The sequence below is a fragment of the Elephas maximus genome, chromosome 3, assembly GCF_024166365.1.
Source record: "Elephas maximus indicus isolate mEleMax1 chromosome 3, mEleMax1 primary haplotype, whole genome shotgun sequence".
Classification (NCBI taxonomy): Eukaryota; Metazoa; Chordata; class Mammalia; order Proboscidea; family Elephantidae; genus Elephas; species Elephas maximus.
In genome coordinates, this window is record NC_064821.1 from 6,583,647 (window position 1) to 6,605,203 (window position 21,557).

Consider the following 21,557-nt stretch of genomic DNA (forward strand, 5'->3'; position numbering starts at 1 on the left):
TTCGAATCGCCGATACGTCACGTCCTCCCGAGATGCACGACACACGCAGGCGCAGCTGCGCGGGGCGGGCGGAGCCTGAAGCGTGAGAGCCCGGAGCGCGGGGGCGTGGCGGGGGCGTGGCCGCGGGGCCCAGTGAGTAGACGTGGGGTGATAGGGGCGTGGCCAAGGGCGCTGCGCGCCGACGCGGGGCGGGGCGTGGCCGCGGGGACGCGCGCGGCGGAGGGAGGGAACCGAGAGACCGTGGAGCCGCGACCGCCGCCATATTAAGGACCGCGGAGCCCGGGAGCCTGTCAGCGGCGGCCGCAGGCGGACCTGGCGGAGCTGCGGGGCCGGAGGCGGGCGAGGGGTTGCCCCGGGAACGCGGGGTCGGCGGGGCCAGCGGGCGACTGGTGCGAGCCAGGTGAGGCGGCAGAGGTCCGGGACCCGCCCCCCGGGCCTGAGGCGACGGGGTTCGGCCGCGACCCCCCGAATTGGGCCGTGGCAGCGGCGCAGGCTGGCCGGGGGCCCCCCCGAATCCGACCCCACAGGCCGGGCTGCGGAACCCTGCGACCCCAAGCTCGGACCCCTCCAGGAGCAGGCCAGACCCCCTGAACTCGTCCTCCACGCCAAGCTAGGCCCAGGGTGACCCCAGCATCCCCACTTTCTGTCTTCACCCCCAAATCTGCGTCCACCCCCATCAGGCCCCCCGTGACATCCGCATCCCGAGCTTTTGAAGCAGGACAGGACCCCCCCCCCACGTAGTCCGTCTCCACCATCCTTTTTTGAAACGTCAGGCCAAGCCGTGCCCCCCCAAACTAGGAGGGGCCCGGAACTGCCCTAACCTGTGTTTTTTTATCAAGAGCCCGTCAAACCGGGGTCTTCCCAATCCAGACTGCCCCAGCTGAGTCCCGCCTCAAATTTAAACAGCTCTTCAGAGCGGAGCCTCTTGTGACCCCCGCCCCCCAAGATCTAACCAGCCCCTTGTCCCAATAAAATAAGATTTGAGCTTTGCAGTTGCTGGAGGTGGTGGACCTTGTGTGACTCCCTTCCCCATATGTCCTTGGTTCCTGGCGCCCCAAAGCACTTAGCCGACGTACTTTGAATGCATAAATGTCCCCATCACCCAAACCCCTCTGATTTCTGACCCCTCTTGCTAGTTTGACCCATTCCAGCCACGATCCAAGCTCTTCCATTTCAGCGCTGACCCCTGCCAAATTTAAGACAGCTTATCTGCACCCCCAGTCCCTGGCGACAGATTCCCCCAAACCCATAGTGCCCCTAATCTTTCCCAGATCAGAGCATACCCCCTAATCTTGGCCTGACCCCTCCATTTGCCCTATCCTGTATCTTCCTGCAAACATAAGCTGGGCCACCATGGGTCCCCCAAATGTGGAATACCCCCTCAAAACCAGAACCATTCTTCCCTGCTAATAGAAACCACGACTCCCCACCTCAGTTCTGCCCCCACTTCCAGACCTGTCCCAGACCCAAAGCCTGAACCCTGCCCACCGCTGTGAAGATGTCTTGGGAAACCTGTTTTGTTTTTTCCTGTTTTGTCACCCAGATCATCAGGGCGCCTCCTAGGCTGGGAACCAGCCCCCCCCACCCCGTCCACCAGGCGATGACCTCATGCTTCTTGCTGGTGAAGCTGGGCCCCGCCCCTACCCCCCATTTCCAACCATCCTTTGAATGAGGCCGATCCCTAAAGGAAAACCATCCACCCAGGTCACACAGGGCCATCCCCTGGAATAGGGACTTTGAAATGAATGAGAAGCATGGTCTGTCCTGGGTTGGGGGCCAGTCTTGCACACCCTGGAAGCTGTCGAGACGCTGTGGGGCCGTCCCCAAAGTGGTGCATGTTATTTCCAGGAGGTGCCCCAGGCCATTTATGGGGCAGAATTTCTCATGGGCTGTGACGGCCATTCATGTCTGAGCTGCTTTTGTTTTGGTCACACTAGATTGTCATTTCCTTCTAGCTCCCACGGTGGGAGCCGGTGGTGGCCAGGGCATGGCACTTTGCTGCTGAGCGAAGTTGGGTGGCAGGGAATTCGCCGAGAACTCAGGTGCTTCCCCGGTGAGAACCAGGCTTGGTCTTCGAGGACTCTTGCTCCTGGGTCGTTGCTCTGCTGCCCTGGGGAGCCGTGTGTCGGCCATCTGTGCTGGCCAGCTTGCTCTGTCGCTGTTTCCCCAGGGAAGTTGCAGAATCAGCACTGTCGCCTGGTGGTGGTGGTGGTTTGGGGAGTGCCGAGATGGAAACAGACCAAATCTCCCCAGAAGTCATCAGAGGTAGAAATAAGACTGGTGGGGGGAATAATCTATGTTGATTTTCAAACCACGTCCTCTTTTCCAGCAGTGACTGAGGCTGTTCATGTGGGCTGGGGCCGGGGAGGGGACAGGCCCTTGCGTGCATGGTGGAAGTGGTTAAGCACTGGGCTGCCAACGGAAAGGTTGGAGGTTCGAATCCATCCAGAGGCACCTCAGAAGAAAGGCCTAGTGATCTACTTCTGAAATTTCAGCCGTCGAAAACCCTGTGGAGCACAGTCCTCCTCTGACTTACGTGGGGCTGACTTGAGTCACGTGGGGCTGACTTGAGTTGGAATGGACTGAGTTCAATGGCAATGGTTTTTTGTTCTGGCTAGGGAGCAGGGCTTCTATACCTAGAATGGCAGGGTCTGGGGAGGTCCAGAGTGGGGTTGGTTATGGGGCCTTTGCCTCAGTGCCCCCCAGAGGGGCGAGGGTCCGAGCTCATTCTCTGTGGAGGTCTGATCGGGGAACTCCTGGCAAGTATGGAGATGGAGGGAGCTGCTATCTGAGGACTTGGCCAGATCACAGTGCCCTTTTGTAGTCCTTTTACGGCAACTCTTCTTAACCAGGGACCACTGTGCCCCCCAGAGAACACAGGGCCATGTCTGGGGACATCTGTGGTTGTCACAACTAGGGGGTGTTAGTGGCATTGAGTGGGTGGAGGTCAGGAATGCTGCTCAACACCCTACAGTGTCAGGAGTGCTGGGGAGGAAACCTTCCCTAGACAGACATGGCTCTTCCTTCTGCAGCCCCCCCACCCCACGCGGGGGTGGAGCCACCATGAGACAGACTGAGGAAGCACCTTGTGACGCTCAGAGCTGCCAGAGTGGGAACGGCTGCCCTGTGAGGGGGTGGGCACCCTGTGCCTGCAGGTGTGCAGACCAAGGCAGAAGTGTGAGGGGGCTCTGTCTGATCCAGCCTGTGACGTGAGTCACCGTCTGTGCAGTGCCCACGTTTACCTTCTTCCTCGGCGTGAGGGTTCTGTTCTCGGGCTGCCGCAGACCCAAACGCCCTTCTTGTTAGCTGCCGTCGAGTTGGTTTTGACTCATAGTGACCCTGTGTGACAGTAAACCTGCCTCATAGGGTTTCCTAGGCTGTCATCTTCAGGGGACCAGATCGCCAGGTCTTTGTCCTGCGGAGCTGCCTGCTGGGTTTGAACCACCAACCTTCCTGATAGCAGCAAAGTACTTAACTGTTGTGCCACCAGGGCTCATTCAAACACCCTTCGTCTGAAGGTTTTCACAGGTCAGACCAGAGCGCCACTCTGAGTCCAGAGACGGGAACTTCCGGGCATGCCATCAGGCTGGGTTCAGAGTGGCACTTCTCACCTGGGTGGGCTGGGGAGCTGCCCTCCCTCCTGCGTCCCCTCCCAGCTCCCCCTCCTGAGACCCGCCACCCCTGCTGCTTGCGGTGTTCTCAGGGGCATTGTCGCAGGAAAGGATGGTGCACGCCATCACGGAGTTCTCGCCGCTTCTGGCCCTGTGGGGACAGCGGCTTGGGCTGACCTCACAGCTGTGGGCCCTGGTGCATGCTGGGCCACAGCCTCAGCTGGACAGACGGATGAAGGAAATGACCAATGAGTGGTTGCATGCTGGCCAATGTTCCGCAGGTGACCAGGCACTAGGCCTCCCTGGAGATAACTTGAGCCTCAGGGAGATTCCCATCACCTCCTCGGGGGCGGCCAGTCTGTCCCTCATTGCCACATTTTGCTTTCGCCCATTCCAGGGACGTCTTCCACTGTCTTTGGAATTAGGACCCTCAGTCCCATCCAGGTGGCTGGTGGCCACACCCCTTCAGAGATTGTTGGAGCCTGGGTTCTAGCCAGAGCCGACTCCCTGCTGTTAGACTTTCCTATGGGGATGTCCTCCTCTCGGCTGCGGTTACGTGGGCACCGGCTGCGGTTATGTGGGCACCGTAGGAGGAGGTGGGTTTCGGGTCAGTGGGGAAGGACCCTACCTGGCCCCTGGCCTGCGGTGTGGCCACGAGGTCAATGGGGCAGCAGCTATGGCTGCCGGATCACCATCCATGGCCCACAGTCACACAGCCAGCACTCAGATGAGGAACAGGAAGCGTGTATTTGGGGACCTGATGTGCGACTATCATTGATCTCATGGGACCAGCCACCCATGAGCATGTATTGAATATCTGCTCTGGGTTAGGCCACGTAGTTGCTTCACAAAACCAAAAACCAGTTGTCGTCAAGTTGACGACATGTGTCTTAGAGTAGAACTGAGCGCCATAGAGATTTCAGTGGCTCAGTTTTAGAGGTAGATTGCCAGGCCTTTCTTCCGAGGCATCTCTGGGTGGTCTCAAACCTCCAACCTTTTGGTCAGCAGTGAAACACACTCAACCGTTTGTAGCACCCAGGGACCCCTGTTGGTTCACTGACACACCAAATTTTCAGAGCAATAAAGACTGTGCTATCCCCACTTAGGAGCCCTGGTTGCTCAGTGGTTAAGAGCTCGGCTGCTCACCAAAAGGTCAGCAGTTCAAGTCCATCAGCCATTCCTTGGAAAGCCTAGGGGGGCAGTTCCACTCTGTGCTTTAGGGACACTAGGGGTCAGAGTCAGCAACAGGGTCCTCACTGTAGAGACAAACTGGGGGTCAAGGAGGTGATGTTGCGTGCCTACAGCTAGATGGCAAAGGGTTGAAGCTGGATCCAAAGCTAGGTCTGCCCCATCCTGGAACCCCACTCTTTGCGCCACACCCCTCTGGAACCATCCTCATGGTGTCTGCTTTTATTTTAGCGGGCAGGGAGGGGCTGGAGCGAGCTTGCTTTCGTGGCAGGTTTTTGTCCAGAGCCTGAGCTGAAGTAGGGGGCTGTGTCTGGACAGTGACGGGGTACTCGGGGCCGAGGGCTGTTGAGGTAGAGAGCTTCACCACCCCAGTGCAGGGCCTGTACCTCACGGAAGTGTTCCAGAATGTTCCATGCCACTTGCCTGGCCTCACACGCAGCTCCTCCTGGTAACAGACTGGAGCCAAGGGGCCTCAAGCAGGGCCTAGAGTGCGTTTGGATTTACCGTCTTCTGAAAAGGAGTGATGGGCGTGGCTGAGGGGGAGACAGCTTACCGAACCGAACCGTTCAGCGGGGACATAGTCATGCTGACAAGAGCCACCACTCATAAACGGCACTCTAAAGCGGAGGTGGCAGCGTGGAGGCCAAGCAAGAGCCTCCCCTGCCTCCTAAATCAGGTCTGAGAATTGGGCGCCTCCCCAGTTCTCCTGGGGCCTTTCTCATGTGGTGCTTCTCTCCCCAGCCCCTTAGAGAGTGTCTGGAGATGGAGTGGCCGGGGCTGAGATGACAGCCCCATCACCCCGCCCTGGGGGACCCCTCACCTTTCCCGGGAGAAAAGAGGCTCCTTGCAGGGAAGAAGGGGGCTTGTTCGAGGTCGTCCAGTTCATCTGGAGCCGGGTCGGGTCTTGAACTTGATGGGGTCTTAGACTCCAGTGTCACAGCCAATGGCTGTGAGCCCACCGCCCTGGCAAGCTTTCCTCCGGAGGCTCTGGCAGCATGAAAGGGTGCGCCCCACAGTGACAGTTCCTGGGGGACCCCCGCCCAGCCTTCTGTCACTGTGGCCCACATGTCGGATGGTTTCTGCAGGAACAAACCACAGAGGTTCCCACGTGGCAGCAGTGACCTCGGCAGAGTGGGCCTTGGAGCTGAGCCTGGGGGCTGTCCTGCCCGCTGGCCTGTGGTTATCGAGCAGCAGCAGGAAGCCCTGACACTGACCCCTGACTCTGGCCTTTGTGAGGGGAGGTGCTAGCAGGCCTGCCCCGCAGGGCTGTCATGTTGGTGCTCACAACTGCCTGGCACTGGTGGGCGTAGCCGGGGCTCGCCCCCATCCCTGTCCCTGTCACTCATGCTGGCCCGGCACCGTGTCTGTCTGCCATGCCCGTGTGCCCACAGGTCGTGGCAGAGCAAGACCCAGTAGACTCTCCTGGGCTCAGTCTCCCCCGATATCTCTTTGTGTAACATGCAGGAAGCCAGTACCCCAGATGCGGAGCTAGGGGAGCACGGGGTCTCCCCCAGGCTGAAACTTCTCCAGGGCAGCGTTCTCACCAGGGTGGTTCCGCCTCCAGGGATCACTGGGTTGTGTCTGGGCACAGTTTGGTTGTCACAACTGGGGAGTGGGTGGAGGCCAGGGAAGCTGCTCAGCACCCTGCAGTCCCCAAGACACCTCTCTGCAGAGAAGGACCTGGCCACACGTCAACAGTGCTGAGGGGAGGGACCCTGCGCTAATTATTTGGAAAACAATTGAGTTGAGTCCCTGCTCACACCACTGCACCAGGATAAACTCCTGATGGGTCAGACAGTGTTAACCAGGGAGACCTCAAGCTCCTGTGATTTCCCTCCTTTCTCCTCCCCACTCAGCGTGCAGAGGTCAATGTGGGCAGCGTCCTTGGCCATCCGTAGGTCAGATTATGGGACACAGAGTCTCTGGGGGTCAGTGAAATCCTGTAATCCAGGAATCCTCACCAAGGGGCAGGTGTGCGCCCCAGGGGACGCTGGGCAGCGTCTGGGGATATTTGTGGTTGTCACGAATTTGGGGAAGGGGTGCTACTGGCATCAAGTGGGTGGAGGTCAGGGCTGCTGCTCAGCACTCTGTAGTGCACAGGGCAGCCCCACCCCAGAGATGGATCTGGCCCCAGTGTCAGCAGTGCTGAGGGGAGGGTCCCTGATCTGGGGCAAGGCCAGGAAGCCATCTGAATGAGCGGGCAATGGAGATGGTGGGGTGGCCCTGGAGTCAGCAAGAACGGAAGGGTCTAAAGGTCGTTCTGGACCCGACCCCAGCTGAAGCCAGCAGTGGACTCAGGTCCCGATCATGTCCCTTTTCCTTGGAGGACACCACAGCATACCAGCGTTAACTAACCTGCCGGGACCCCCCCCCCCCCCGAATGAGGGCAGGAATCACTAACCGCAACCCCACCGGTTACACAGGAGGAAGGGAAGCCTGCAGGGTGTGCGTGGGCGTGAGGCTGGGGCATCCACTCCAAGACAGATCTGCCGGGGGGCGGGGCGGAGGGGGCTGGGCTGTTCTCGGAACTGTGTTCCGGGCCCTGCTAGCTGCTCCTGTGGTCTGGTTTAGCCGGTCTGGTTCACAGCTGCCCAGAGTTCACGGAATACTCGGCCTGGCAGCTCTCAGCCAGATTCTGGGTCCTTCCAGGCAGGTTCCCTGCTTGTCTTGAAGAACGGGCCCTGCTGCCTATGCGAGGGATCCTGGGAGCAAGCAGACGCGATGAAGCACCCCGATGACAGGCCTCCTGACTCAGAGCTTGAGGTGATTGTCGTGTGGACAAGGAGCCCTGAGGACACAACAGTCAAGCACTTGGCTGCTAACCCAGAGATTGGTGGTTCAAAGCCACCAGCAGCTCCGTGGGAGAAAGATCCCGGTAGTCTGCTTCCGTAAAGATGGCAGCCTAGAAAACCCTGTGGGGCAGTTCTCTTGGTGAACTCTTGGTGACTTGGGGTCTCCATGAGTGGGAACGGACTAGACAGCACCCAGCCAGAACAACACGGCCTGGAAGTGGCTATGTGACAGGAGTGGCCAACACCAGGGTTTCCCCCGGGCACAGCAGCGCACAGCTGAGCTGTAAGAATTTGAAGGCGCACAGCCAGCCGCATCGCCACCATCTGGATCCTTGAGTTAATGTGTGGCCGGCTTCTCCCGATCACGTCTGTCCAGCTGGCTGATTCCTTCAGCCTACGGTCGATCCTCATTATTCCCAAATTCCAGATTTGCTGAAGTAATAGCCATAGTGCTTTCATGGAAAACGTGCCCCGCTAAGGGTGAAAAAGGCGGGTTCAACGTCCATGGGGACTTTATACACCGTTGCTACCACGGATAATGCGACTGGCTGGAATACATTCCTAAACGGCACAAAGTTCAAGAAGAACAAGATGATGTTTTTTGCCACTGAGTCAGGCCCAACTCACGGTGATTGTGTGTGCAGGGTAGAACTGCTCCGGAGGGTTTTCACGCCTTGACCTTTCAGATGCAGATTGCCAGGGCTTTCTTCCGAGGCACCTCTGGGTGAGCTGGAACCACCGGCCTTTCAGCTACTAGCCCAGTGCTTAACCGTTTGCGCCATCCAGGGACTCAGAAAAAATTGTATGGCAGGACCCACCGGGCTTCTTTCTTACCTCCAGCCCCTGTTCTCTAGCTCCCCTCCCCGGAGCCAGCCCCTGTTACTAGAACCTTCTCCCAGCCCATTTGTATTGCCCAGTGTCTCAGGCCCTCCTCCCAGTCCCGCTACATCCCCTACCCTGTCACCATGGTGCCACATGTCTGGGGGAGCCTCCGCTCTTGCTGGCTGTTACAGCTGCTGTTACAAGCTGTCTGCAGCGAATGTGCTTATACACGTGGTTTTGCACACGCACACCAACGAGGACCTTCTACAGCAGGTTCTTAGAAGTCAAAATACTGCATCCAGAAGGGTGCGCTTTCTTTAATTTGAAAGCTGTTGCCAAATTGCCTTAGAAGTCAGGCCATGTTGGCTCTTGCCAGCTGCCAGTGTCTTCCCACACCTTGGCCACCAGAGGTCGCTGTCTGACTGAACCGTGGCAGTCCGCAGGTGGAAACTGGCGTCTAGGGTTTGATTTTATTCTACCCACAGCTTCCTGAATGGAAGTGAGGTGAGCATCTTCCGGAGATCTGCTTGCTAACATCTTTAGCCAGTTTGTTCTCTCGTCTGGGTGGGCAGGAGTCCCTGGGTAGTGCAAACAGTGAACGTGCGCAGCTGCTAACCAAAAGCTTGGAGGTTTGCGTCTACCCAGAGGTGCCTTGGAAGAAAGGCCTGGCTATCTCCTTCCAAAAAATCAGCCACTGAAAACTCTATGGAGGACAGTTTTACCCTGACACACGTGGGGTTGCCAGGAATCAGAATCTACTGACGGCCGGGTTTTTCATGACTAGCAAATAGTTTTCCCGTTTTTGTCTCTCTCTCTTTTTTTTTTTAAACCATGTTGTGCTGTGTTCTGCCCTGCAGACACTATGTATTTTCCCGCTGTTGAATTTGCTGGCCTTTTCTCTGTGGCTTCTGGGCCTCTCACTTTCAGTCTTTCTGCAGCAGAGACAAGCGTGGTTTTGAGGTGTGGGTGGGGGTATCTGAACCAGATGTCTGCAGCGCTAGGCAGCATCTGCACAGTTTGTGGGGGTGGGGGCACCCTTCAAGGCTGAGTGCTCAGCAAGGCAGTTGGGTGGGCCCTGTCCTGGGATAGACCCCTTCAGGTCTCTAAGATGGGAACACAGGGCAGTTCTATAGATTGGCGGAGCCCTGGCCCTCGGACCTGAGGACAGGCTGGGGCAGGTCTCCAGGGGTTTTGTCCACCAGGGGGGGTTGTGTGGGCTGGGTGTGGGGTTTGTGGCTGATTGAACGTGTTAGTTAGTACTTGCCTTTGGACATTTCAGTTGTTTGCTTGTAGGATCTCTCTTTACGTTCTTGCTGAGAAAACTTGACCACAGTTGAACCCGCCTGTGGCTGCTGAGGTGTGTGGGAGGCGGGACTCCTGAGGTTGCTGGGTGTTTTAGTTATCCGATGCTGCTGTAACGGAAATCCCACAAATGGGTGGCTTTAACAGAGTTTATTTTTTCACAGTTTAGAAGGCTAGAAGTCTGAATTAGAGGCTTTTTCCCTCTGTTGGCTGTGGAGGAAGGTCCTTGTCTATCTGAGCTTCTGCTCCTGGGCTGTCTCCATGTGGCTCAGCATCTCTCTTCTTGCATCTCTGCTTCCTAACTTGCTTGTTTAATCTATTTATTCTCTCAAAAGAGATTGACTCAAAAAATATCCTGTGTTAATCCTGCCTCATTAACATAACAAAGACAGCCCCTTCCCAAATTGACTTATAACCGCAGGTACATTAGTTGCAACTCAGTGACCCATGTACAACAGAACAAAACACTGCCTGGCCCTGCGCCATCTTCACAGTCCTTGTTATGCTTCAGCCCATTGTTGCAGCCACTGTGTCAGTCTGTCTCATTGAGGGTCTTCTCTTTTTCACCGACCCTCTGCTTTCCCAAGGATGATGTCCTTCTCCAGCGCCTAGGCCCTCCTGACAACATGTCCAAAGTATGTGAGATGAAGTCTCACCGTCCTCACTTCTAAGGAACTTTCTGGCTGTACTTCCAAGACAGATTTTTTCATTTGCTGGTAACACACGGTATACATTCTTTGCCAACACCCTCTTTCACAAGTATGGATTCTTCAATGTTCTTTATTCACCACAGGTATAGAGACAGGATTTTTGACACATATTTTCGGGGAACACAATTCAGTCCATAATGCTGGGGTTGCAGGTTCACAAACATCAGAGAGGCTTCCCTCCAGGCCTACGGAATGGGCCATTCCTCCCTGGAGTGCATTCCTGGGCTGTGCCCACTGGAGCCCACTCTGTGGGTCCACAGGAGAGGAGACGGCGAGGCGGTGGGGTGGAGCTGAGTGGAACTGGGTTCTGGAGCGGCTCCATGTGTGCTTGAGTCCATTGGGCCTCGCTGAAGGTGCCAGGGAGCTGGCCTCGGATCCACTCAGCCCTTGGTACTGCCTGTCCATCTTGCCTAATGCATGTTAAAAGGTGCTTCCTGACCCAGTTGCACAGCCTGAGATTGGTTCTCACCGTTTACTGGTTTCTGTCTGCCTCTTGCCGCAGGCTGTGAGCTCCTGCTTGCCCGGGCCTGGAGGGGCTCAGGACATGCATGGTGGCCAAGTGGGTGGATACCCACTGTGTCCCCAACAGACCTGGGGCCTCAGAAGTTGGGGTGGGGGTGGAGGGCAGTGAGAGAAGGAAGGGGTGACTGGCCATCCCGTGGGAAATCCCCCAGGGCTGCCACAGAGAGAGGACCTCAGGAACCCTTCACAGCAGCTGTCGCCAACCCCCAAAAAGAGGATCAGTGGAGGAAGCCACGGTGTGCTGTGTGCCCTTCTCTGCTAGGCCCTGTGGCTGCTGTAACATCGCCATGAACTTGGTGGCTTCAGTTACACACATCTGTCCTCTCACGGGGGCAGTGGTGGTTCAGTGGTAGAACTGTCACCTTCCACAGAGACACAGGTTCAATTCCTGGCCAGTGTGCCTCATGCACAGCCACCGCCTGTCTGCCCGTAAAGACTTGGCATGTTGCTGTGATGCTGAACAGGTTTCAGTGGGTCGTCCAGACTAAGATAGACTAGCAAGAAGGGCCTGGCAATCGACTTCCAAAAACCAGCCAGTAAAAACCCTGTGGATCACAAGGGTCCAATCCACAACCAATCACAGGGATGGATGGTCCAGGACCAGGTAGTGTTTTGTTCCTGTCATACACAAGGTCGCCATGAGTCGGGGGCTGACTTGACGGCAGCTAACAACATTCACTTACTGTTGTAGAAGCCAAAATTAGTGTTAAAGTCAAGGTGTTGGCAGGGCTGGCTCCTTCTGGAAGCTCCAGGGGAAAAGCCTTCCTGGTCTCCTCCAGCATCTGGTGGCCACGTCACTCTAGTCTCTGCCTCTGGCTTCACGCTGTGCTCCTTCTCTCCTGCTCCTTTCACCAGTCCTCTGTCTGTCCAGTACCCCTCGCCAACACCACAGCATGAACGCACCCATTCTTACGTCTTCCTTTTTCACCGTCCACTTTAAGGCAAGTGAAGACCGTGGCTTAGGTCACACACAGCGTATACATCTCAGCACGTAGCGGGCTCTGAGATAAGTGTGCACGGTAATGACACAGGCTTTCTTCTCATGTGGCGGTACAGTGAATCTGTGTGGCCTTGTGGCCACACGGTCTCTGTCGCAGCCACAGGCAAGACAAATGAGTGGCCGTAGCTTTGTGCCAATAGGACTTTATTTACAAATGCAGGTGGCCTGGACTTGTGGATTCGTGTGAGCCAAGAGCAGGCTGGGGCCCCAGGCCCTGTGGACCCCGTGGGGTCGTGTGCTACCGACTCCACCCCACCCTTCCTGCGCAGGCTGCTCGACCCCACCATGGACCAAGACTACGAGCGGCGCCTGCTACGGCAGATTGTTATCCAGAATGAGAACACGATGCCAGGTGTAAGTACGGGTGCCTACTGCCGTCCCCTGGGTTGTCCTGGTCAGATGGGGGCCTGGTGGGGGCAGCTGGGGGCAGCTGCTCTGGCCTCAGATGGTTGGAGAAGCACTCACTGGGGGCAAGAAACTCGGCTGCCCCCTGTACTGAGTCCCCTTGGCACTGGCCAAGGCCTGGCCCCCTGTTCCCGTGGAGGCCGGGCAGCCTGCAGCTCCCACCCAGCGTGTCTGGGGGTGCTAGCCACTCTGCTAGGGCCGGCATCAGAGCTGAATGAGCTCAGGGCACCAGGGCAGCACCTCCCCACTTTGCAAATGGGCGAGTGGAGGGCCAGGGTCCTGGCGGAGCTGGGGTTCAGACCCAGGCTGGCATCGCATGGGAGTGCTGTGGGGGCAGGCATGGTCTGGGTGGGTGGCTGGGGCCCTGGAGAAGGGGAGGTGGCCTGGAGGGCTGTGGTGCTGGGGCTGCAGAGCTTGTGGGGCTGTTGGTGCCAGGGGCCGAGGAGTGAGGGTGGGCGTCGCCTCAGCGCCGGGACACGTCATGGAGCCCGGCTGGGCCCCTCACCCTCTGCTGCCTACCATAGAATCCCCAGTCTCTGTGCTCGTGCTGGAACCCGTGGCTTCACCCACCCACAGGGGTCTTTTGCGCTGCACCCCCTCACTTCCCCCTTCTCCCCTCTGAGCCCTGGGGAGGAGCTGGACCCCAGTCCTGCTCTTCAGGACTCAAAGCCAGTCTGCCTAAGGCATCGGACTCTGCTCATAGCGTCACGCCCCACAGGGTCAGAGGGTGAGGCGGGCCAGGCGGCACGGGGTCAGTGGGTGAGGCGGGCTGGGCGGCGCTGGGTCGGGGTGAGGCGGGCCGGGCGGTGCTGGGTCAGGGGGTGAGGTGGGCCAGGCGGTGCTGGGTCAGGGGTGAGGCAGGCTGGGTGGTGCCAGGTCGGGGTGAGGCAGGCTGGGTGGTGCCGGGTCAGGGTGAGGCAGGCCAGGTGCAGTGGGGTCAGGGTGAGGCGGTCCGGGTACTGTGGGGTCGGGGTGAGGCGGGCCGGGCAGTGTGGGGTCAGGGTGAGGCGGTCTGGGTACTATGGGGTCGGGATGAGTCAGGCCAAGCAGTGTGGGGTCAGGGTGAGGAGGTCCGGGTACTGTGGGGTCGGGGTGAGCAGGCCAGGCAGTGTGGGGTCAGGGTGAGGCGGTCCGGGTACGGTGGGGTCAGGGGGTGAGGTAGGCCAGGCAGTGTCGGGTCAGAGTGAGGCGGTCCAGGTACTGTGGGGTCAGGGTGAGGCAGTCCAGGTACTGTGGGGTCAGGGGGTGAGGCAGGCCGGGCAGTGTGGGGTCAGGTTGAGGCGGTCTGGGTACTATGGGGTCGGGGTGAAGCGGGCCAGGCAGTGTGGGGTCAGGGTGAGGCGGTCTGGGTACTGTGGGTCGGGGTGAGGCAGGCCAGGCAGTGTGGGGTCAGGGTGAGGTGGTCTTGGTACTGTGGGGTCAGGGTGAGGCAGTCCGGGTACTGTGGGGTCAGGGGGTGAGGTGGGCCGGGCAGTGTCGGGTCAGGGTGAGGCGGTCCGGGTACTGTGGGGTCATGGTGAGGCAGTCCGGGTACTGTGGGGTCAGGGTGAGGCGGTCCGGGTACTGTGGGGTCAGGGTGAGGCGGTCCGGGTACTGTGGGGTCAAGGTGAGGCGGTCCGGGTACTGTGGGGTCAGGGTGAGGCGGTCCGGGTACTGTGGGGTCAGGGGGTGAGGCAGGCCGGGCAGTGTGGTGTCAGGGTGAGGCGGTCTGGGTACTATGGGGTCAGGGTGAAGCGGGCCAGGCAGTGTGGGGTCAGGGTGAGGCGGTCCGGGTACTGTGGGGTCGGGGTGAGGCAGGCCAGGTAGTGTGGGGTCAGGGTGAGGCGGTCTTGGTACTGTGGGGTCAGGGTGAGGCGGTCCGGGTACTGTGGGGTCACAGTGAGGTGGGCCGGGCGGCACCGGGTTGGAGGGCAGCTGTGCCCAGCAAACACTCTGCCACTGCAGGTTGCAGAGATGCGGCGCACCCTGACACCTGCCAACTCCCCGGTGTCCTCGCCCAGCAAGCACGGAGACCGCTTCATCCCTTCACGGGCTGGGGCCAACTGGAGTGTGAACTTCCACAGGATCAATGTGAGGGGCGGCGGGGGGGTCGGGGAGGGTTCCAGGCCGCAGGTGTCCACTGTGGGTGTGAGTGCCAGGCTGAGAGGCCAGGGGACAGGGATGCCTCATCCTGCCCTTCTCTCTCTCTTCTGCAGGAAAATGAGAAGTCACCAAGTCAGAACCGCAAGGCCAAGGATGCCACCTCAGACAACGGCAAAGGTGAGGCTCCAGGTCTCCTCGTGGGCCCCAACCCCCTGTGCCCTGAGCCCTGGTACGCCCCTGACCACCCTGCCCCGCCCACCCACAGACGGCCTGGCCTACTCGGCCCTGCTGAAGAATGAGCTGCTGGGGGCAGGCATCGAGAAGGTGCAGGACCCGCAGACGGAGGACCGCCGGCTGCAGCCCTCCACACCGGAAAAGAAGAGCCTCTTCACGGTAAGGGCCCCTCGGGCTGGAGGGAAGGCTGGTGGGCAAGGCCACTCTGTGGGACGTGGGCGGCCTCTCACCATAGGCCTGTCCCCACCCCAGTATTCCCTCAGTACCAAGCGCTCAAGCCCAGATGACGGCAACGAGGTGTCCCCATACTCCTTGTCCCCTGTCAGCAATAAGAGGTGAGATCCTGAGCCCTGGGCTGGCCTACAGGCCAGGGCACTGGGGGTCCTGGGGTGGAGGACCGGTGGGCCCTGCTGCCATGCGGATAATAATGGGGAGGCTTCTGGAGAGGGCGGCCTCGAACCCAGGCTGTGTCTTCCTCCTGGGTCATTGCCAGCCTTAGCTCTGCGGGAGCCATATTTGATAATAGAGCGTGCTGGAGATTTTGGGGGGCAGAGGACCCGCCCATTCATTGGGAACTTCTATGGGCTCAAGATTGGGGTACAGTGGAGAAGCCGAGTCTGCCTAGGAGTCGAGGGGCTCCAGAGCAGTGCCGGGCGGAGGGGACAGCTCTGCATGGGGCGAGGCGGGGATGCCCAGCTGTTGCAGCTCAGAGCTTGAACCTAGAGGGCGAAGGGCCTCAGTGGGCACAGGGGTGCTCTCAGAACAGGTCACGCTGGTGGCCGTGTGGGGGCAGCGGCCTGAGGAGCAGGGCAAGCAGGGAGACCCTGCGTGGAACTGAGGGGCTCACAGGGCACAGGGCAGTGCTTCTGTGCTGTCACCTCAGAGCCCAGCAGAAGGTGCTGGTCGCCGCGGCCCATCAGCGCCAAGTCCTGTCTCTGGCTCTCCCCACAGTCAGAAGTTGTTGAGGTCACCACGGAAACCCACTCGCAAAATCTCCAAAATCCCCTTCAAGGTCCTGGACGCCCCCGAGCTCCAGGACGACTTCTACCTGAATCTGGTGGACTGGTCTTCCCTCAACGTGCTCAGCGTGGGGCTGGGGACCTGTGTGTACCTGTGGAGCGCCTGCACCAGCCAGGTGAGCACTGCAGGAGGGTGGGGCCTGCATCAGCCAGGTGAGGGCAGGGGGTGGCCTATCAGGGAGCACCTTTGGGGAGGCGGTGTGCTTGTGTACATGGAGCGCTATATTTCTGTGGGGGGTGTGCGTGATACGGGATATGGCATGTTTCTGTAGGGAGTGGCTGAGTAGGGCGCGGCCTGAGGGAAGGGTGCCAGTGTTGCTGGGGTGTTCCAGAGCCAGAGAGAGCCCTTGGCTACCCATTTCCAAATCCCCACAGCAACCCCAGGGCCAACCGTCAATCCCTGAAGCTCTTGGTGTGCAGACGGGAACATGGGGAGGGAGACGGTGTTGCCTCAGGGCAGCTTCCTGGGCTGAGGGCCCTGAGCAGACTCGGCCTCACTGTCCCTTACTTGTTTGCGTCCCCACCTCAGCCTACAGCCCCCAGAGTACTCTGGCCAGATGGTCCCAGATTCCCAGCACTGACCCGCCATGGGCTTGCCATGCCAGATGGATGGATAGATAATGGATGAATGAGTGGATGGGTAGTGGGTGGATGGATAGATTGTTGGCTGGATGGACGTTTGGATGGGGGATAGGTGGATGGATAGCTGGATGGTTGGGTGGTAGATGGATGGATGGTGGATGGGTGGATGGCTGGTTGGGTGGTGGATGGATGATGGATGGATGGTTGGTTGAATAGATGGTGGATGGATAGTGGATGGATGGGCAGATGGACCAGGGCCCTGAAGGACCAGTGGGACAGCATGCAGTCTCATAATGACACATGTCTTCTCCTAGGTGACACGGCTCTGTGACCTGTCCGTTGAAGGGGACTCGGTGACCTCCGTGGGCTGGTCTGAGAGGGTCAGTAGATGCCCCTCCACTCACTAGGCAGGGCCAGTACAGGAGGGTGATGGGGCCTCACTGGGCAGGGCCATGGTGATGTTAGTGGCCCCCTGGAAGCTGGGTCATAGCTGCAAGGTTACTGTGTTCACCTCCTCGTCTCCCTCAGAGCTGCTGTAGCAGGCAGTCTTAGCCATGATGGAGACTGTGCCAGTCCCAGCCCAACCACCCTGTGAGCAGGTCGAGGGCACAGGATGCAGTGATGGGTGGCGGCCCGTCCTAGAGGTGCCCGGGCGGCGGCGGGCTGTGTAGGAAGGAGAGGCCCGCTGTTCTTGGTCAGCTGAGACTGTCGTGCTTGGGAGTGGCTGTCTCACCGTGCCCTCTGTCCTAGGGGAACCTGGTGGCAGTCGGCACCCACAAGGGCTTCGTGCAGATCTGGGACGCGGCCGCAGGAAAGAAGCTGTCCATGCTGGAGGGCCACACGGCACGCGTTGGTGAGGCCTGGCCCCCCTGCGCCCCACCTGGTGACTCTGGCGCTCAGCCGCGGTCTCACCTCCCCCTGCCCCCTGCCCCCAGGTGCGCTGGCTTGGAACGCTGACCAGCTGTCCTCCGGGAGCCGCGACCGCATGATCCTGCAGAGAGACATCCGCACGCCCCCTCTGCAGTCGGAGCGGCGGCTTCAGGGCCACAGGCAGGAGGTGTGCGGCCTCAAGTGGTCCACAGACCACCAGCTGCTGGCCTCGGGGGGCAACGACAACAAGGTACGCTGCTTGCTCACACGCACCTGGGCCCTGGGTGTGGCCTCCCTCAAGACCACACGTCTCCAGGAACCTGGACAGACTGGGCTGGGGTCACCAACCACAGGCCCTCACGCTTCTCCCTCCTGTTTGGCCAGCCCCTCTGCAGAGGGGGGTCCCGGGGGGCTGGGCAGGTGGAGGGACTCGTCCCCCCGGCCTCACCTGCCACCCACCCACCCCAGCTGCTGGTCTGGAACCACTCGAGCCTGAGCCCCGTGCAGCAGTACACGGAGCACCTGGCAGCTGTCAAGGCCATCGCTTGGTCCCCACACCAGCACGGCCTGCTGGCGTCGGGTGGCGGCACAGCCGACCGCTGTATCCGCTTCTGGAACACCCTGACAGGGCAGCCACTGCAGTGCATCGATACCGGCTCCCAGGTGTGCAACCTGGCCTGGTCCAAGCACGCCAACGAGCTGGTGAGTGCAGCTGGAGGGCCCGCCTAGGACGGCGGGCCCCGGGCCCGTACGAGGGCCTTCCCGGGGTCGGGGGACCTCGCCTGCGGCTGGGGGTGGCTCTGGAGCCTCGTCTCGGCCATGTCGGGGTGGGGCAAGGATTCAGCCAGGTGCAGCAGGCAGCACACCCCCAGGGAGCCACAGCTGCCTGCAGAGGCATGCGTGGCCTGGAACCCCAATCCGGTGCGCACGGCCGCCTGCAGAGACAGACTGTGGCCTGGAATCCCGGCCCTGACCCCCTCGCTCCCTCCACCTGTGACTTTGCAGAGAGGCTTGTGGGCTCCCAGGGGACAGAGGGAGGGGCCACAGGGCTGCCCACGCCCTTGTTGCGCTCAGGCCTTCGTCCCCCACACCCGCAGACAGGCCCACCAGAGATGGTGGCCTCAGGGTCCAGGACCCCTCAGGTCCCCACGTGTGGGCACATTTGGTGGGCGAGATGGGATTTCCGTCCAAACTCCCCCGCAGCCCCCGGCCCACAGTTCCGACCTGTACCCTCCCCCACCCAGGTAAGCACCCACGGATACTCGCAGAACCAGATCCTGGTCTGGAAGTACCCATCCTTGACCCAGGTGGCCAAGCTGACAGGGCATTCCTACCGTGTGCTCTACCTGGTGAGTGGGGCCCCCCTGGTCGTCCCCTCGCCAGACGGTGCCCCCTCCTGTCCTGGTCGTCCCCTCGCCAGACGGTGCCCTCCCTCCCCCTGACCCATCCTGTGTTTCTGGAGAAAATATGGTGCACACAGCGCCCACAGCTGGTTTTGAAGCTGGTTCTCTTAAAAGCCCATATGGTCCAGCTGTGGTGTCTGGAACTGAGCAGCAGTGCGGGTGGGTTCAGCCTTTAAGTATCTGGTTATGTGTGTCATCGTTTTGAACACGCTTCACAGAGCTTTCCAGCCCCTCAGGTGGGGGAGCACTGCCCGCCCCCAGGATCTCTTTATTTTCCAACGTAAAACCTGGTGCCACTGACTCCAGCTCATAGCAACCCAGAGGACAGAGTAGACCTGCTCCATAGGGCTTCCAAAGCTGTCATCTTTACAGAAGCAGACTGCCACGGCCTTCCCCCCGCAGAGTGGCTGCTGGGTTCAACCACAGACCTTTCGGTTAGCAGCCGAGCGCTTAACCAATGTGCCACCAGGGCTCCTTATGTATACATTTTTGGGAAACCCTGGTGGCGTAGTGGTTAAGTATTATGGCTGCTAACCAAAGGGTCAGCAGTTCGAATCCGCCAGGCGCTCCTTGGAAACTCTGGGGGGCAGTTCTACTCTGTCCCGTAATGTTGCTATGAGTCGGAATTGATTCGACGGCACTGGGTTTGGTTTTTTTTTTGGTGTGCATTTTTTTCCAATATGTACATGGGACATGTCTACATACGTAAAATTTATTTACGTGTATGTATATGCATGTATATGTTTTCAAGTTTTTATGTATAGTGAGTTGAGTTTTTAGCAAAAAAAAATAATAGGAAGCTGAAAATAACCCGTATTGGACTGCGTGGGCCCCTCTGTGGGTGTCTGGAGAAGGTTGTTTGCCCTCGGCCGAGAGGCAGCCCAGGGCAGGGCCTCTCCCTGAACTCTCCTGTGCTTCAGGCCTGTTTCTTTCCAGAACTCTCCCTGCCTGGGCCCAACTTCTTGTCCTTTCCCAAGTCCCGGCAGGGGCGTCTGGGCTCTAGGGGGCCCGCCTCCCACCCCCACCCTCAGAGGCCCCCAACAGTGATGATCCACTGATGCTTCTCTCCCACAGGCCATGTCCCCTGATGGGGAGGCCATCGTCACCGGGGCTGGAGACGAAACCCTGAGATTCTGGAATGTCTTTAGCAAAACCCGCTCGACAAAGGTAATGTGGGTCGGTGTCAGAGCGCCGGACGTCCCCCGCCCGCCTGTACTCTGCCTTCCTACAGCACCATGGGCCACGCTGGCTGGTCTCCCCACAGCTGCTGCCCCCCCACCCCAGGACTGAGGCCACCTGAAGCCTCAGTTTCCCTCACTGGAGGGCTCAGTACCCAGCCTGAGGCCAGGGCGAGCATGGGGACCGAGGGGGCCATGGGCTCAGTGCGTCCATCCCTCTGCCCCGCAGGAATCCGTGTCTGTCCTCAACCTCTTCACCAGGATACGGTAAACCAGGCTCCACGCCAGGACCCCGTCACCACGGCCAGGAACTGAGGACGACAGCCAGCTCCCCGTGCACGGCCCCTCCCCGCACGCATCCCCCAGGCAGCAGTGGGGGGCGGGGAGCTGGGCTTGGAGAACCCCGAAGATTCTGATTAAATGCCTGATTGTGAACCGTGTCAGCCGGTGTCTGGGGCAGGGACGCGGCTGGGGACCTGGCGCCCTTCCCGGAGGGCAGCAGCTAACCAGGTGGATTCATGGCTTTGGCCTGGACCGGCTCCCTTGGACGCACACATCCCGCCGCCCACTGTGGAGAGGACCCTCTGGAACCGAAGTCCCACCTGTGTCGCCTTGTCGGGGCGTGTGTTCTTCTGTTTGTGCTTATTGCCACACGCACTCGTCAGGGACAGACAGCCCAGCTGGAATGTGGCCGTGGCAGCCCCAACAGGTGCCAAAGCCCCTCCTCGATCAATGCATGCCCTTAACTCCCACACAGACCCGACGGCTTCGAGGGGGCCTGGGGGCTGGTGGCTCAAGGGCAGCGTCTTGCCGTTGGACTCAAGGTTTCTTTCCAGCCACCTTTGCCCTCAGGGTCCCCACACTGATCTCCGGCCATCCTCAGCGGTGACTCTTCAAGGGGAAGTATTTTTCTTACGGCTGTGGCCTGGGCAGGGCTGGCGCCCTTGGCTATCACATCAGGAGCAGGCCCCAGTGGGCTCCACAAGGCCAGGCCCACCACGTGGCAGCAGGGCCCAAAAAGACCATCAGAGACGGACTTGTTGTCAGAGGATCGTGCTTCTGACGGCGAGCAAGGGCAAAGGCCTAGTGAGACACGCTCCAGTGACAGGGGGGCCCTGGCCATGGCTCCCACGGCCCTGGGCCCTGTGGGTGCCTCACTGCACCTCCCGGTGTCATCCTGTCCTCCTGTGCCAACCCACCACAGAGAGACGAAGAGAGGGACAACCGGGCCTTACTGCCACTAGGCAACTGCAGGACTCCAGGAGCTTCCTGGACGTCCCCTGAGGCAGGTTCCCCTGCCCCATCCCCACCACGTCCCCTCCTCGGAGGTCAGGTCCTCGGCCACATCCCCTCACCTGTGCACCAGGAGGAACCCGGCAGGAAGAGGCAGGCATCTGCGTGGCCAGATCCTCGGGGACGGGGCATTTGTGGGGAGGTGGACAGACACAGATCTGCGGCTGTGGGCGCACACGGACCCCCCGAGGCACTGGGCTTTGTTCCACGGAGCACGCATGTGTACGTATCTGTGACTTTCCTTTGATTTGTTTTGTGTTTCTCTGGAGCGGCTCCGGGAATGGTTAAGGCCAAGGGCGTGGGGCAAGTGGCCTGCTGAGCCAACCCCCAGCCCACATGTTCCCGTGAGAGTGGGGCCCAGCCTGCTGGGGGACCTGTGTATATAGACATATGTGCTTTGATTGGTCAAGATTCTTTCTGTTGGTTGGATTTTTTTTTTTTTTAATAAGAAAACAAACCTGCCTCTGCTGCACCCCACCATACCCCCCGAATGCCATTGCCAAAGAGCCCCCAGTTGTCTGGTTGCACGGGGTGAGTGTACACA

The 21,557-nt window shown here is 59.7% G+C and overlaps 1 protein-coding gene across 2 annotated transcripts; it reads left to right on the top strand.

Annotated features, from left to right (window-relative positions):
• Positions 1 to 207: 207 nt before the first annotated feature.
• FZR1 (fizzy and cell division cycle 20 related 1) lies at positions 208 to 21,454 on the top strand. 2 transcript variants are annotated; one of them, XM_049876396.1, is made up of 14 exons: positions 209 to 400; positions 12,108 to 12,301; positions 14,297 to 14,422; positions 14,548 to 14,611; positions 14,700 to 14,827; positions 14,921 to 15,003; positions 15,620 to 15,803; positions 16,584 to 16,649; positions 17,020 to 17,122; positions 17,205 to 17,389; positions 17,608 to 17,841; positions 18,384 to 18,488; positions 19,617 to 19,709; positions 19,950 to 21,454. In XM_049876396.1, the coding sequence occupies exons 2-14, from the start codon at positions 12,233 to 12,235 to the stop codon at positions 19,989 to 19,991; spliced, it is 1,482 nt and encodes a 493-aa protein (XP_049732353.1). In that variant the 5' UTR covers positions 209 to 400; positions 12,108 to 12,232; the 3' UTR covers positions 19,992 to 21,454. The 2 variants fall into 2 exon arrangements, with proteins under 2 accessions (XP_049732355.1, XP_049732353.1); XM_049876398.1 differs by lacking the exon at positions 14,297 to 14,422 and having other exon boundaries at positions 208 to 400.
• Positions 21,455 to 21,557: the final 103 nt, after the last annotated feature.